Source organism: Myxine glutinosa, chromosome 9 (genome assembly GCF_964187855.1).
Source record: "Myxine glutinosa chromosome 9, kmMyxGlut1.1, whole genome shotgun sequence".
NCBI classification, from domain to species: domain Eukaryota; kingdom Metazoa; phylum Chordata; class Myxini; order Myxiniformes; family Myxinidae; genus Myxine; species Myxine glutinosa.
In genome coordinates, this window is record NC_136269.1 from 101,789,387 (window position 1) to 101,802,431 (window position 13,045).

Genomic DNA, 13,045 nt, shown 5'->3' on the forward strand with positions numbered 1-13,045 from the left:
CGCCGTTCCCGGGCACGCCCGAACCTCCCGGGCACGCCCGGTCTCGTCTTTCCCGGGCATGCCCGCTCTCGCCTTTCCAGGGCTCGCCCAGAGCGCCCGGGCACGCCCAGCCTCGACTTGCCAGGCCGCGTCCAGGACGCCCGGGCATGTCCAGACTCGCCTTTCCAGGGCTCGCCCAGAGCGTCCGGGCATGCCCGCTCTCGCCTTTCCAGGGCTCGCCCAGAGCGCTCGGGCACGCCCAGCCTCGACTTGCCAGGCCGCGTCCAGGACGCCCGGGCATGTCCAGACTCGCCTTTCCAGGACTCGCCCTTGACACCCGGGCATGCCCGGTCTCGGTTTTCCCGGGCAAACGCCCCGGCATAGATGTGTATATATATTGCTGCCCGATAAACGGGCTTGTGAGAATACCTGAGCTGTTTTGTTTCAATAAAGCAACTCGGACGAATTCCGTCTTTGGTCGCGTCAATTCTTTCGACTCACGTTGGAGGGCAGCTCCTTCACTGGTGACCTACCGACATGGACACGGCAGTGACTCTTAAACTGCCTACCTTCTGGGAGGCTCACGCGGCTGTTTGGTTCACCCAGGCGGACTCCCAGTTCGCCCTGCGAGGCATCACCGCGGACGACACCCGCTTCCACCATGTCGTGGCAGCACTCGGTTCCGCCATCGCGGCCCGCGCCCTGAGCCTCCTCGAGCACCCGACGGCTGCTGACAAGTATGACCCGCTGAAGACGCTCCTCCTCGACGCTTTTGCCCTCTCACCGGCGGCACGCGCACGGTGCCTGCTCGACCTGCCCGAGCTCGGCGACATGCGCCCGTCCGAGCGCATGGACTATATGCTCTCGTTGCTCGGTGAGCACTCTCCGGATTTTCTGTTCCGCGAGCTGTTCCTTCGCCAGCTGCCTCACCCGGTACGCCTCGCCCTGGCTGGCACGTCGATCACCGATCCCCGCGCCCTCGCCAGGGAAGCCGATAAGATCTCCTCGGCGGGCCAACACATCGGCGCGGCTACCTGGAGCCTGCCGCCGTCCGAGGCGACGCCCACGACGCCCGAGCGCCCTGCGCGGTTGGAGGCCGAACTGCCGGTGCAACTGGCGGCCGCCACGCCGTGCAGACCGCTTCCGACACGACGGCCGGGGCCTCCACCTGACCAGGCGTGGTGTTATTACCACGCCAGGTTCGGACACAAGGCTCGGACGTGCCGACCCCCGTGCACTTTCGGCAAGTCGGGAAACGGCCGGGCCGGCGTTCATTCCCAGCCATGAGTGCCGGCCACTCGGGCAACTTGCTTTTTATTCGGGACAAAGCGTCCGGGCGGCGTTTCCTTTGTGACACCGGCGCCCAACTGAGCGTCATACCCGCCTCCGAGCAGGACAGGCGGGACGCCGTTTGCGGCCACTCTTTGGTCGCTGCTAATGGCTCGGCCATACGCACTTTCGGCCCGCGCGACGTCACCCTCTGCTTCGGCAGCCAGCGCTTTCAGTGGACTTTTGTGACCGCCTGCGTCCCCATGGCTTTGCTGGGCGCCGACTTCCTCTGCGCGCACGGGCTGCTGGTCGACATCAAACGACGTTGCCTTGTCAACGCCGAGACCTTCAGCTCCCTGGCGTGCACGATGAGCAGCTCCGCGCCGACCGAACTGGCGTGCGCCCTCCCGACGGCGAACGAGTTCGCTCGCCTGCTCGCGGAATTCCCGGCCCTCACGCGGCCGACGTTTTCGGCCGTCGCAGTGCGGCATGGGATCGAGCACCACATACCCACTACGGGCCCGCCGGTCTACGCCAGGGCCCGCCGCCTCGACCCGGCCAAGCTCGCCGTGGCAAAGGCCGAGTTCGACGCATTGGAGCACCTCGGCATCGTGCGGCGCTCCAATAGCGCGTGGGCCTCACCACTGCACATCGTGCCAAAGCCGGGGGGCGGATGGCGCCCGTGTGGCGACTACCGCCGCCTCAACGACGCTACCACCCCCGACAGGTACCCGATCCCGCACGTCCAGGACTTTTCCGCCCGTTTGGCGGGACGGGTCATATTTTCCAAAATTGACCTGATACGGGGATACCACCAGGTACCTGTCCGGGCGGCCGACGTCCCGAAGACGGCCGTCATCACGCCGTTCGGCCTGTTCGAATTTTTGAGGATGCCGTTTGGCCTCAAGAACGCGGCCCAGGCGTTCCAGCGCTTAATGGACGGCGTGCTGCGCGACCTGCCATTTCTTTTCGTCTATCTGGACGACATCCTCGTCGCCAGCACGTCCCGCGCCGAGCACCTCCTCCACCTCCGAACACTGTTCGGTCGCCTCAGCGAGCACGGCTTAATTGTCAACCCGGCCAAATGCCACTTCGGCACGACGACCGTTGACTTTTTGGGCCACCGCATCACCAAGACCGGGGCCGTGCCGCTGCCGACCAAGGTCGAGGCCATCACCACGTTCCCGCGTCCCCGTTCCATCAAGGCCCTACAAGAGTTCCTCGGCATGGTGAATTTTTATCACCGATTCGTGCCCCGCGCTGCTCAGCTCATGCGGCCCCTTTACGAGGCCCTCCGGGGCAAGCCGGCCAAGCATGACATCGTTTGGTCCGCGGCCATGGACGCGGCCTTCGCGAGCGCAAAACGGGCCCTCGCCGACGCAACGCTGCTGGCTCACCCGGTGCGCAACGTGCCCATCGCCCTCACGACTGACACCTCCAACTACGCGGTGGGCGCCGTCCATGAACAATGGGTGGACGGGGTTTGGCAGCCACTTGCTTTTTTCAGCCGGCAACTCCGGCCGAACGAGTTAAAATACAGCACGTTCGACCGCGAGCTGCTCGGTCTATTCCTGGCCGTTCGCCATTTCCGACACCTCCTGGAGGGCCGCCCGTTCACGGCTTTCGTCGACCACAAGCCGTTGGTCTACGCAATGGCCAAAAGTCACGGAGCCATGGTCGGCCCGCCAGCAGCGCCACCTCTCCGCCGTGTCGGAATTCACCACGGACATCCGGCACGTCGCCGGCAAAGACAACGCCGTGGCCGACTGTCTTTCTCGGGCCAGCGCGAACGCGGTCCACATCGGCGTGGACTTCGCGCTCATGGCGGCCGACCAGACCACCGACACCTCGGTGCAGGCCCTCCGGGCGGCGGACACGGGCCTCCGCCTGGCCGACATCCCCTTCGCGGGCACCGTCCTGCTCTGCGACGTCTCCCAGGGCCAGCCTCGCCCCATCGTGCCTGTTTCCTGGCAGCGCCGCATCTTCGCCTCCATCCACGGCCTTTCTCACCCGGGCCGGAAAGCTTCTCAGAAGCTGGTGTCGGCGCGTTTCGTCTGGCACGGCCTTCGACGGAACGTCCGCGACTGGGCCAACGCCTGCACGGCCTGCCAGCGGGCCAAGGTCCACCGCCACACCCAGGCCCCGCTAGCACCTTTCACCGTGCCTGCACGGCGTTTCGACCACGTCCACGTGGACCTGGTGGGTCCCCTGCCCCCATCGCGGGGGTTCACCCACCTGCTCACCATGGTGGACAGGACCACCAGGTGGCCGGAGGCCGTGCCCCTCACCTCCACCACCACCGCCGACGTGGCGCAGGCGTTCATCGCCACCTGGGTTGCGCGCTTCGGCACACCGGCGGACATCTCATCCGACCGCGGCCCACAGTTCACGTCCGAACTTTGGGGCGCGGTCGCCCGCTCGTTGGGGTTCACGCTGCACCGCACCACGGCCTACCACCCCCAAGCCAACGGGTTGTGCGAGCGGTTTCACCGCTCCATGAAGGCCGCACTCATGGCCGGCCTTCAGGACGACGGTTGGGCCGACCGGCTGCCGTGGGTCCTTTTGGGCCTCCGCACGGCCCCCAAGGAGGACCTCCGGGCGTCCGCCGCCGAGCTCGTCTACGGCCAGCCGCTCCGCGTCCCGGGCGAGTTCGTGCCCGACGCTACCAGTCCCTGGTCCGCCGCACACCAGCGCTCGGACCTCCAGGAGGACGCCCGACGATTTGCCACCGTGACAACGTCCCGCCACGGTGGCCCCCAGTCCTACGTCCCCCCGGCGCTTCGCACAGCGGAGTACGTCTTTGTGCGTCATGACGTGCACCGGGGGCCACTCTGGCCGCCGTACGACGGGCCCTTCCGGGTCCTGCGACGGGGCGACAAGTCCTTCGTCGTTGACGTCGGCGGCCGGTCGGACCGGATCTCTGTGGACCGCCTCAAACCGGCGCACGTGGACGTCGACCGACCACCACGGTTGGCCCTTCCTCCGCGGCGAGGCCGCCCCCCGTCCACAGTTCCCCCCGCTCGACCACCCACCACCAGATCGGACCCCCCCCCCCCACGACCCTCCAGGGGTCTCTTCAGCCGGGTCATCAGGACCCCCCTTAAATTGACCCTGCCGGTGCAGGTCGATTCTGGAGGGGCGTGTGTAGCGGTTCCCGCTGAATGTACATAATCGCCTTGCACATGCCAGGACGCGGCCAGGGTGCGATCGCCACGCCGGGCTCCTCCGGACAGGCCCAGACGCGCCTCTCCTGTGCATGCCCGGACTCGCTGTTCCCGGGCACGCCCGAACCTCCCGGGCATGCCCGCTCTCGCCTTTCCAGGGCTCGCCCAGAGCGCCCGGGCACGCCCAGCCTCGACTTGCCAGGCCGCATCCAGGACGCCCGGGCATGTCCAGACTCGCCTTTCCAGGGCTCGCCCAGAGCGTCCGGGCATGCCCGCTCTCGCCTTTCCAGGGCTCGCCCAGAGCGCTCGGGCACGCCCAGCCTCGACTTGCCAGGCCGCGTCCAGGACGCCCGGGCATGTCCATACTCGCCTTTCCAGGACTCGCCCTTGACACCCGGGCATGCCCGGTCTCGGTTTTCCCGGGCAAACGCCCCGGCATAAATGTGTATATATATTGCTGCCCGATAAACGGGCTTGTGAGAATACCTGAGCTGTTTTGTTTCAATAAAGCAACTCGGACGAATTCCGTCTTTGGTCGCGTCAATTCTTTCGACTCACGTTGGAGCGCAGCTCCTTCAACGTGGCAGTACATGGTCTCGTCCACCGTGATGCCTCGAAGTCGGAACTGGGCTTCCGCCTGCAGGAACCAAACTACAGGTTGAGCCTCCCAGAACTCGGGGAGTTTTATTGTGACCGCGTTGGTTGCCATTGCTGTGGCGGGTTCGGGTGGTCAGCGACGGCTGACCAGAACGTCGGAGGGTCACCAATGAAGCGCGGTGCTACGCGCGCTACTTGTTAGCAAGGAGGAAGCGGACAACGCGGTAAGTTCAAAGAGTCTTTATTACAAGAGCTCCACTGTGTCTGTAGCACTGGAGCGCTCCGGGCTGCGCGCCCGGTGTATATCCCGCGGCCACGCCTACCCCTCGGGCGTGGCCGCTGCCCACTTGGTGCGCAGAATGATGCCATGACGCCAGTGAGCTTTCGTGTCCGCCACAGTGCGTGAATTTACTTAAATTTGATGTATTTCATGTGGGAGAAGGAACCTTATCCCTCCCCTTATTTACCGTACTGCAATAATTCTTCTGAGATAAGTTGATCCATTTAACGTCGTTTCACTTAACGTCTGTTTTCAAGAACACATTAACCTAGGAATGGCTCTATACGGTACTTATTAATTAATATGCATGCTGCTTCCCTCACTGTAAAGCTTATTTACATTCTCTCCACATTGCTCTCATACACCTATACCTTCCTTTGTAACTCTTGCTGTATCAAAATTCCTTCTCTCCTTATATAATATTGTCACTTTTGATTTTCTCACAACGTAGCCATTGCCATTGGTGCGTATGTATTAAAGAGATGGACTTGTATGTTCGTCAAGCACATGTCTGCTACGCTCATCAATTTAGTATGCATTATCTTTTGGTAATACGGTCGTACTCTCTTTGTCTTCAAATAACCCAATAATAATATAGCGATCAAATTAACACTACGATGGAGCGGTGTATGAGTAAGGAGCGCACATATACCAAGGAAAAATACATCGAATGAAGTAAAAAAAAAAATAGAATGGCTTTTGACTGGTTGTTTATATTATTCTTATTAATGTCATATTATAAATATTAGTTGTTGAGATAATAATTATTTGGAATAATATTATTATTACCTCACCGCCTCATCACCCCTTCCACACCAATGGCGTTGATAGACCTACACTCGGCGCCTCTTCTTGTTCGGTACCGTGCCAGCATTTTCAGCCGTGCGGCCGTGTTCACCCTCGCCTGTCAACTGCTCATGTGCATCTCTCCGCTGCTCGTCGCTTACCGCAGCCACGGTGAGGCGGGTGGGCGGATAGGCGGCGTCTCGGTTGTTATCCGCGAAACGGCGTCCTTAGTGATGGGATCACCATTGCTCTATATCACAAGAGACTTCGGCACAATCGTTGCGACGGTGCGGGGAGTTCGTTTCACCAACAGAATTGCATATTCTTCCATTCAGCACAATTTCCCTTCATTCTATCTCCCTTTCTTCTAGGTCTATGGCCACAAACAGCCAGCTATGTGGAGCAGCCTCGCGTGAGGTTCCGACATGAGGTGTTGCTAATGCTGCACCTCAAACGTTCGGACCAGTTCCTGGCCTGGAGCACATTCCAGAATCTCAACGGAATGCTGGGAGACAACCTCCGTATACCACTGGTCAAGGTGGTCTGCTGTTCAGATGTCTAAAGTTACAAATACAATATACGTTTCCTTTGATATAATTTAATTTCACACCTGTGCGGAAGGTAAATTAAATTATTAGTTTATCGTCTGGACTTTTCCCCCCCAAAAAAGGGAGGAACAAAAAGGATATTTTTTTCCAAGATGGCCACCACATGGTGAACTGTGAAGTCTACCAGACCAAAGACTAGCACTACCAGCAACATACATCCCAAATACCGTAAAAAATGACGTTGGTCATGTACTCAATACGTCAACATCTCCTGCAGCAGTAGCACTGTCTTCTGTACTGCTTGTACCTACCGAACCGGAACTAGATATATGTGGACTTGCACTACTGAGCTGTCTGGTAGTTGTCGTTGATGGGTGATCCCTAGTCGAACTCCACATTTGCAAATTCGTTGAAAATACCCCCCAGGATCTGGGTTCCGTCGAATACTGTACGAGCGTACCATGACTTCAAAAACTTTCCTCCAGCCTTCCGGATGCACACACAAACGAAGACCGTTTTAAGACCTAGGTCTACTGAACTTCGCCAGTAGCTCAATTAAAAGCTACCGAGAAAGTTTCTTCTTGAGATCAATAACGCACGCTATCGCTAGAGCTGGCCTGCCAACTTAGCTGTACATGTTACGTATGTACATGTACATGTCTCGAAAATTGCATTCGCTGAGCGTGCAGTGCGGCGTGAGCAAGCGCACTTCAATGAGATACATTTAATTTGCGTGAACGCGAGACCTATAGGGACCGCAAAACAATTGTTGGTCTGGGTTCCAGACTCATGCAACAAAAATAAAATAATTTAAAGGCGGCCGTCAAAAAGGAAGCAGGTGGGGACGAGAAAATAAATACTGTGGCGAGCACAAGGGACAATAATTCTGCGCACCAGTGGGTGGCGCGAGCGTCCAGGCGGGGAACTGAAATGCATGCCCTGCCTTTCGGCCGATCGGCCACGCCCGGGGGCAAGGCGTGACCTCGGGACATATATGCGGGCTCGAAGCTCGAGCCCGCCCAGTGCTGAAGGGCGAGCTCTGAATAAAGACTCTTGTATCAACGCGTTGTGGCCTACCTCTCTGGCAATCGAGTCGTGTGTGCACAGCACCACACTGGTGACCCCGATTGGTTCAGCCGTTGCTGACCCCCGAACGCGCCATGGCTACCAACGCCGTCGCAATCAAACTCCCGGAGTTTTGGGAAGCGAAAGCCGACGTTTGGTTTGTGCAAGCCGAAGCTCAGTTCCAACTCCGGGGCATCACGGCGGACGAGACCCAGTACTACCACGTGGTCGCCTCCCTTGGGCCCGGCACTGCCGCCCGCGTCGTGTCCATCCTTCGGCGCCCGCCGGGCGACCACAAGTACGAGGCGCTCAAACGTCTCCTCCTCGCCACGTTCGGGCTCACAGAGATCGAACGTGCCGACCGCCTCCTGGACCTTCCCGCCCTCGGCGACACACGACCATCCGTCCGGATGGATTTCATGCTGTCTCTGCTTGGAGACCAGCGCCCGGATTTCTTGTTCCGCGCACTTTTCCTCCGCCAGCTACCGATACAGGTGCGCCTCGCGTTGGCCGGTTCCAACATCACGGAACCCCGCGCCCTGGCCGGAGAGGCCGACAAGTTTTTCGCGGCCTGCGACACGCGGTCGGTTTACGGTGCTGCCGTAGTGGATCCCGGTGCAGAGGCTACAGCGCCCCTGGCTTCCCTCATGGCCGCTGCTGCGCCCCGCCCACTACCGCCGCCGCCCCCGCCCACTACCGCCACCACCACCGCCGCCGCGGCCGCCACCGCCGCAAACCTGGTGCTACTACCATGCCAGGTTCGGCCGCAAGGCTAAAACGTGCCGCCCGCCGTGTTCTTTTGACGGGTCGGGAAACGCCCGGGCCGGCGCTCACTTGCGGCCCTGAGCGTCGGCCATTCCGGCAGCCTCCTGTTCATCACGGACATCTTGTCCAGGCGCCATTTTCTTTGCGACACGGGAGCGCAGGGAAGCGTCCTCCCTGCCTCCACGTCCGACAAGCAAGCCGCGGGCCGGGGCCCCGCTTTGCCTGCCGCCAACGGTACACCCATCCGCACATTCGGGAAGCGTTGCCTCTCACTGCGGTTCGGAGGGCAGCGCTTTCAATGGTCGTTCGTTACCGCCAGCGTGCCAATGGCCCTGCTCGGCGCGGACTTCCTATGTGCGCATGGGCTGTTGGTCGACGTTAAGCGCAGATGTCTCGTCCAGGCCAAAACCTTCAGCTCGCTCGCTTGTTCGCTGAGTGGCTTGTTGAGCAGCTCGCTGAGCGGCTCACCGAGCGGCTTGCCAAGCGGCTTGCTGAAAGGTGCCGTCCCGGCGAGGTAAGTACACTTCCAGCAGCGGACGAGTTTACCCGCCTCCTCGCCAGTTTCCCGGCCCTCACGCGACCCACCTTCTCAGCAGTGGCCGTCAAACACGGGGTGGAGCACCATATCCCCACGGTTGGGCCGCCGGTCTACGCCCGAGCATGCCGACTCGACCCCACGAAGCTCGCCATGGCGAAAGCGGAGTTCCAACTCCAACAGCGCTCCAACAGCGCTTGGGATTAGGGAACGGCGCTCCAACAGCGCTTGGGATTCTCCTCTGCACATTGTGCCGAAGCCCGGCGGAGGATGGCGGCCGCGCGGTGACTACCGCCGGCTCAATGATGCCACCACCCCCGACCGCTACCCAGTCCCGCATATCCAGGACTTTTCCGCCCGGTTGGCAAACACGGCCGTGTTCTCCAAGGTGGACCTCATCCGGGGCTACCACCAGGTCCCCGTCCAAGCGGACGATGTCCCAAAGACGGCCGTCATCACCCCTTTCGGCCTCTTTGAGTTCCTGCGAATGCCTTTTGGGTTGAAGAATGCGGCCCAGGCGTTCCAACGGCTCATGGACAGCGTCTTGCGTGACTTACCTTTCATCTATGTCTACCTGGACGACATCCTAGTCGCGGGCGCGTCCCGGGAGGAGCACCTGCTCCACCTACCGCACGCTTTTCGAACGCCTGGGCCAGCATGGCCTGATCATCAACCCCGCAAAGTGCCGTTTCGGCGTCGCCGCCATCGGCTTCTTGGGGCACCGCATCACCAGGCACGGGGCCGTCCCTTTACCGGCCAAGGTGGAGGCGGTCAGGGATTTCCCGCGCCCCCGCACGATCAAGGGGCTCCAGGAGTTCCTGGGCATGGTAAATTTTTACCACCGCTTCGTGCCCCACGTCGCCCAGCTCCTCCGCTCCCTGCACGAGGCCCTCCGGGGCAAGCCGGGCAAAGGTGACATCTCCTGGTCGGAGCCGATGGCCGCGGCGTTTGCGGGCGCAAAGCTGGCCATGGCCAACGCCACCATGCTGGCGCACCTGGCGCCCGATGCACCGATCGCCCTCACCACCGACGCGTCGGACTACGCGGTGGGCGTGGTGCACGAGCAGTGGGTGCGTGGTGCTTGGCAGCCGCTGGCGTTTTTTAGCTGGCAGCTTCACCCGCACGAACGCCGCTACAGCACCTTCGACCGCGAGCTGCTCGGGCTCCACCTGGCGGTCCGACACTTCCGCCATCTGCTCGAGGGCCGCCCGTTCACGGCTTTCGTTGACCACAAGCCCCTTGTGTTCGCGATGGCCAAGGTCACCGAGCCATGGTCGGCACGGCAGCAGTGTCACCTTTCTGCCCTGTCCGAGTACACGACAGACATCCGTCACGTCGCGGGTAAAGACAACCCGGTGGCGGATTGTCTTTCCCGGTCCGTCGCGCACGCGGTCCACCTCGGGATCGATTATGCCCGGATGGCGGAGGACCAGACCGCCGACCCCGGCATCCAGGCCTTGCGGACTGCCGTCACGGGCCTCCGCGTCACCGAGGTGCCGTTCGACGTCGCGGGCGTGGCCCTCCTGTGCGACGTCTCCCTCGGCCGGCTTCGCCCCATCGTGCCCGCTGGCTGGCAGCGCCCGGTTTTCGACGCCATCCACGGCCTGTCCCACCCGGGCACGAATGCCTCCCAGAAGCTCGTCGCGGCAAAGTTCATCTGGCATGGCCTCAGGAAGGACGTCCGTGACTGGGCCAGGATGTGCCTCGCGTGCCAGCGCGCAAAGGTCCACCACCACACCCAGGCCCCGTTGGCCCCGTTTACGGTGCCCGAGCGTCGGTTCGACCACGTCCACGTCGACTTGGTGGGACCTCTGCCCCCCTCGCGGGGGTTCCCCCACCTCCTCACCATGGTGGACCGCAGCACACGGTGGCCGGAGGCCGTGCCATTGGCGGCGACGTCTGCGTCGGATGTGGCGCAAGCCTTCATCGCCACTTGGGTTGCCCGGTTTGGCGGCCCCTCGGACATCTCGTCCGACCGCGGCCCCCAGTTCACCTCGGAGCTCTGGGGCGCGGTGGCGCAAGGGCTTGGTCTCAAACTGCACCGCACCACGGCCTACCACCCCCAGGCCAATGGCCTGTGCGAGCGCTTTCATCGCTCGATGAAGGCCGCGCTCCGGGCCAGCCTCCGCGACGGCAGCTGGGCCGACAGGCTCCCCTGGGTCCTGCTGGGCCTCAGGACGGCGCCCAAGGACGACCTGCGCGCGTCCTCAGCGGAGCTGGTCTTCGGGCAACCACAGCGGGTACCGGGCGAATTTATCCCCGACTCCACGGCTCCTTGGTCTGCGGCGCAACAGCGCTCCACCCTGCAGGAGACCGCCCGGAGGTTCGCCCCGGTGCCGACGGCACACCACGGTTGCCCGTCCTCCCACGTCGCCCCGGAGCTTCGCACGGCGGAGTACGTCTTCGTCCGGCACGACGCCCACCGGGCACCGCTACGGCCCCCGTACGACGGGCCCTTCCGCGTGCTGGAGACCGGGGACAAATATTTCACCGTCGACATCGGCGGTGCCCCGGATCATATCTCCATGGACCGCCTCAAGCCGGCCCACCTCAATCTGGACCACCCCCCGCAAGCAGCTCTGCCTCCGCGTGGAGGCCGCCCCCCGGCGGTCAGACCCCCGGCACCCCCCAGCCCGCTACCACCCAGCCCTGCACGCATCGCCAGGGGGCGTTTCGGCCGGATCATCCGGCTTCCCTGCAAGCTCACCCTTCAGGTGCGCCGGAATTCTGGGGGGGCGCGTGTGGCGGGCACAAGGGACAATAATTCCGCGCACCAATGGGTGGCGCGAGCGTCCAGGCGGGGAACTGAAATGCATACCCCGCCTTTCGGCCGATCGGCCACGCCCGGGGGCAAGGCGTGGCCTCGGGACATCTATGCGGGCTCTAAGCTCGAGCCCGCCCAGTGCTGAAGTGCGTGCGAGCTCTGAATAAAGACTTGTTGTATCAACGCGTTGTGGCCTACCTCTCTGGCAATCGAGTCGTGTGTGCACAGCACCACAATACTTTATTTTACTTGGCCAAATACATTAGATAACTAGAATGGCACTCAGTAGAGAGCACACCTCCGTCTGGTTGGTCATCACTCAATGGAGAAGAATCACTTAAAAAATTAAATAATTCTCATATCCGAATCCATATTCAGATCGTCACCAAATTCGAATCTATTTGTCCATGTCTGACACCCAACTGGTCCATCAAATTTCGTCCAAATCCGTCCACAACTTTTTGAGATATCCTGCTATGTATCGTTTTTGGACCTTTTTTCCAATGGTGAAGAATCACTTTAAAAATTCAACTAGCTGGATCCGAATCCAGATCTTCACCAAAATTGAATCGATTCTTCGTTGTCACACACATAACCTGTCCAACAAGTTTCGTCCAAATCCATCCATACCTTTTTGAGATATCCCGCTATGTCTCGTTTTTGGCCCTATCTCCCAATGGTGAAGAATCACTTAAAAAATGAAATAATTGTCATATCCGAATCCATATTCAGATCTTCACCAAAATCGAATCTATTTGTCCTTGTCTGACACCAAACTGGTCCACCAAATTTCGTCCAAATCCGTCCACAACTTTTTGAGATAACCTGCTATGTATCGTTTTTGGCCCGATCTTCCAATGGTGAAGAATCACTTTAAAAATTCTAGTATCCGGATCCGAATCCAGATCTTCACCAACATCTAATCATTTCATCCTTGTCACATACGCTACATCTCTGCCAATTTTTGTCCGAATCCGTCCACAACTTTTTGAGATATTTTGTTCACAAACAGAGAGACGGACAAACAGACAGACAGGGGTGAAAAAATAACCTCCATCCACCTTTGGTGGTGGAGGTAGCAAGTGCTTACGGCAAAGAGAAGTGGACAAGGTTAATTAAAAAGGGAGAAGAAAAGACCAAGTGTAGGTATAGGAGTTAACCCGGCTAGATCCCAGTCATGTACCGGCTTGCTTTGGGGTGACAGGATGGCCTACAGGTACGCAGTCACCTCTAAGCTGTCTAGCCTGGGTTTGAATCCCGACCACTGTCATCCCGGTGTTTCACACAACTGTT

At 60.5% G+C, this 13,045-nt stretch overlaps 1 protein-coding gene across 3 annotated transcripts in view; it reads left to right on the top strand.

Annotated features, from left to right (window-relative positions):
* The first annotated feature begins 6,084 nt into the window (after window positions 1-6,084).
* The window catches only part of TMEM231 (transmembrane protein 231), a 33,973-nt gene continuing 27,012 nt past the window's right edge, over window positions 6,085-13,045 (top strand). For all 3 annotated transcript variants that reach the window (XR_013624578.1, XM_068128728.2, XM_078784595.1), the window contains exons 1-2: window positions 6,085-6,246; window positions 6,447-6,613. Coding sequence is in view for 2 of the 3 variants with exons in the window: in XM_068128728.2 (XP_067984829.2) it covers window positions 6,108-6,246; window positions 6,447-6,613 (306 nt within the window). In the remaining variant the exon portion in view is untranslated. The remainder of the gene's footprint in view (window positions 6,247-6,446; window positions 6,614-13,045) is intronic.